General features: G+C 54.0%; 1 protein-coding gene across 1 annotated transcript in view; it reads left to right on the forward strand.

Moving 5' to 3' along the window:
• The first annotated feature begins 3,399 nt into the window (after positions 1–3,399).
• The window catches only part of LOC101630125 (antizyme inhibitor 2-like), a 7,442-nt gene continuing 6,995 nt past the window's right edge, over positions 3,400–3,846 (forward strand). The window contains exons 1-2 of the mRNA XM_004679412.1: positions 3,400–3,486; positions 3,767–3,807. Coding sequence (XP_004679469.1) covers positions 3,400–3,486; positions 3,767–3,807 — 128 coding nt within the window. The remainder of the gene's footprint in view (positions 3,487–3,766; positions 3,808–3,846) is intronic.

Raw genomic sequence — 3,846 nt, forward strand, 5'->3', positions numbered from 1 at the left:
TACTCTGCAGAATTCGGCCAAGTAGAGTCCATTATTATCCCATTTCCCCATGCCTTAGTTTTATCACCTGTAAAACCTGGATGATAATCGTAACTACATCCATGAGGATCTGTTTTTTTTTTTAAAGATTTATTTATTTATGCATACATAACTGGGGTACAGGCCAGAGATGCAGGGGCGGGGAGATGATTCACCAGAGACAGAGTGGGGAGTAGGTGGGGCGGATGGATGAAGCACACTGCTGAGGGGGCAGCGGGCGAGGCAGGAGAGGCCTGCTGACCCCGGGCTGAGCCCGGGATTGAACTCGTGCTTAAGTGGCTGTGGCTAGCTTCTTAGTGCTGTTCTTTAGCCATTTGCCCTACTAGGGAGGGCCCTATCCATGAGGTTTTGTTTGATATCTGGAAGTGTGCTTGGTAGAGAGCACTCCATCAATAACGACATCATCTTCACCACCATCTTACTCTCTTGTTTGCATATTCAACTCTATGGGTTTGATTATGGAGTTAGGCTGGCTTTTTTAATTCCTAGGAACAAAGACTAGAGGTCAACAGAACTGGGTTCACACTTCTGCTGGACCAGTGGTCTGACCATGGGGGAGCCTCAAGGCCATCTCCTTGAGTCCCTTGCATCCTCTGGAGTCCTCCTCTCTGGTCAATGCCTGCATATTTACCGCTCCCACATGGGGATTCTTTGAGGGTTGAGAGCCTGTTTTGCCCATCTTTCTGCCCTGCCAATAACTGGTATAACAGTTGTATATATGAGTCACCCAGCCTTACCTTAGAGGAACCCAGGACGCAAGCCCTACCAGGTAGGCTGAGTGAAGTGGAGGGTGGCGTGTCCTTGGGGCTGGGTGCTATGCTTGTCAGGATGCCTTTCTGATAAATCTCCCACTCTTCCCCAAGAACAGAGCCCCAGAGGTGGCCTTGGGGACCCATGTTCTGTTTCTGTCATGGGGGCACCTGGGCTGAGCCACCCACTCACTTTGTGACCCCCAACACATTGTGTTACACAAGGTGCGCTTCCCTGGACCTTGGCTTCAGCACCAGGAAAGCGGGAGGGTTAGGCCGGATACAAATGGGAGCTGGTGGAGACCTGAGGGCATATTGATACAAACTTCAGGTCACAGAGGGGGTTCTGTGCAGCCTGAAAGCGAAGAGATGACCTGTAAGTGGCAGCCATGAAGAGACAGTTTAAATCCCAAGGAAGACTTTGACCTCTCTCAGAGCTGTCAAGAATAGAGCTGGCTGCTTCAGGAAGGGGTGTGTATGCAGGTTGGAAAGGGGATTTGCACACTGGGAGAGGGAGGATGGCCACAGGACTTTCAAGTCTGAGATGCATTGGTTCAAAGATTTTGGCAATTGAAGCATGCAATTAAGATCCTAACTTCTAGGTGCTTATTATCAAATGTCCCTTTTGGATAAGAATCCTGAGACTGATAGACTTCAGGTTTTCTAGATTTGATTCAAAGATATACTTGCAGGTTCTCATGATCTATGTTCTGCGGGCTTCACCCAGAACTGAAGTGAGACACAGAGACCCACCGGGAAGCTAAGTATGTAGTCTCAGAAGTGATTAGTCCTTTTTAAAATTTTTTTTATTTAATTAATTTATTTTTGTGAATAACCTTTATAAAAACATATTTTGAGACCTAATTCCCATCCCAGACGTTTCACCCACTTTGAGTGTCCAGTTCAGTGGTTTTTAGTATCTTCACAAAGTTGTGCAACCATCACCACAACCTAATATTGAATGTTTTGTTCAGCGGTTTCATCCTCCCAGCTCCCCCGCGAGAGATGTGGACACCATCCACCTTAAAGCTGATGAAATGCAGGCTCCCAGCGGTGGCCAGCTGCCAAGGTCTCACAGCACCTTCCAAGCAGTGGTAGGGGTCAGTTCTCCTGAATCAGTCTGGAGCGAGAGTGGGCAGCAGGCACTCTCAAAGCCATGGGCTTCACCGTCTTGCTTGGAATCACAGAACAGAAGTCTTCTCTCACTGAGTCTTCCTCTCACCCACCATCTTACAGATGGCAAGCATGAGGCCCCTGGAGGTGAGGTTCTACCAGGAGAACAGGGCAGGGCTGGCAGAAGAGCAGAGGCAGCTGGTAGTAAGCTCCCTGTCTGTCTTCCTTCTTGGGACAGAGGTGGGGCACTCACCTGCTGCGCCCACCTGCAGGAGGAGCCAGCTGGTATCCCAGAGGCAGGGAATCGCCCAGCCCGGAGGGCCAGGTCATAGAGCCAGGCCTCCGCGTGGAGAGGAAGGGTGGGGTTATATAACCTGGTACCCAGTGTCATAGCCAGGCTCACTTTTGGAGAAATTTCCAGGGAAGCATTTCGAGGGCAAGCCAGGAGCGACCTGCTCACACTCCCAGGCAGTGGGGCAGCCCCGAAGGAGTCTGAGGTCCCGGTTCTGCTCCTGGTTCTGCTCCAGGTAGCTGGGTCCCCTGGAAAGCTCTGGTCTTGTGGTTTTCCATCTGCAGAGAGGGAAGGGTGAATGAGAGGGTTTCCGGGGTCTCTCCATTCTCATTGTCACTGATGCTCGCCGATAGAGGAGGCTGAGTGGTGGACAGTGGTGACCTCGCCATGTCAGCTCTCCTGGCCGGCTCGGGGGTTGGTTTGGACTAAGTGAACAAGGGCGGCCAGGATTTGATGGCTACTCCCCTGATCCTGAGGAGCTGCGCTGTGACTGTCTCTTCACAGGGGCCTCTCGAAGCCAGGACAACAAAGATCCCGTTCCCTGGTCTGTGCCTGCAGTAGCGGTCAGGATGGGCACCAGGTATGTCTGGGTGTGGAGTGGGGACCACGACGCCACCCTGACCACTGAAATAGGACCCTGGCCTCAGGCTGTCCTCACTTCGGTCTTGACTGTATGACCAGCAGTAGGTCTAGTTGTTGTCTGAGGGGACCCAGGGGCCAGTCCCAGCTCTGCCATCAACCACCCTGGGCCTCTTGTCACTGTGGGAGAAACGCAGATGTCGGACTCTGTCATCTCCGAGGTGCTTATTCCGAGTGCTGTCATCTGAGGTCTGGGGCCCTGCGCTATCCTTGCTGGGAGGACTGGGGGAAGATGCAAGCCCCCACCCCATGAGCACGGCCGTGCCTCCCACTGCTTCTCACTTGTCTCGGAACACGGGTGGTGGCCCGCTGCCCGCCTGCAGATTGGGGAACTCATGAGGGCTCCAGGGGTCTGTGGGACTGAATGGGAGGAGTGAGGACGAAGGGTCTGGGGACTTGGCTCCCAAGGGACCCCCCGCGGGAAGCTGGCAGGAGGTGGAGGCTGCGTTCTCAGAGCAAGCCCTTTCCAGGCGGCCTGGGCAGTGGCTGGCAGAGGACTCGGCTGCAGTGTCGGGGATTAGCAACCCCGTCAGGGACCTGAAGGAGAGTCCAGGGGCCCCTGGAGACATGTGGCCAAAGGAGCTCATCACCATGGAGCCTGGGGAAACTGGTCAGCAGGTGGTCCTGAAGAAGATCCGCGAGCTTTCTGATTCGGTATGGAGGGAGTGGCCAGGCATTGGGGGGTTGGGGGGGGTTGAGGAGAGGGTGGAAAGGAGAGCAGGGGGTGACCTGGTCTCTAGCTGGTGGGCAGGAAAGGAGACTTTCCATTTGGTGGTTTTGTAAGTCTGTTGACTGGGTCTTATTCCAAGGCTCCACTCTGCCCCAGACGTGGTCTTCCCCACCACTGGGATTGTGTCCAGTGCCAACCTAGGGAGCCCTGTGTCCCAGCTTTGGTCTGTGAAGATCATTGCCCACGTGTCCCCCTGTCTTTCAGTCAGAGGACCTGGGCCCCGAGCCCATCCTTGAACTCGCTGTGTGACCCTGGGCCACCACCGCGCACGGCTAAGCCTTTGT

The sequence above is a fragment of the Condylura cristata genome, unplaced genomic scaffold (assembly GCF_000260355.1).
Source record: "Condylura cristata isolate star-nosed mole 26May11 unplaced genomic scaffold, ConCri1.0 scaffold00008, whole genome shotgun sequence".
Taxonomy (NCBI): Eukaryota; Metazoa; Chordata; class Mammalia; order Eulipotyphla; family Talpidae; genus Condylura; species Condylura cristata.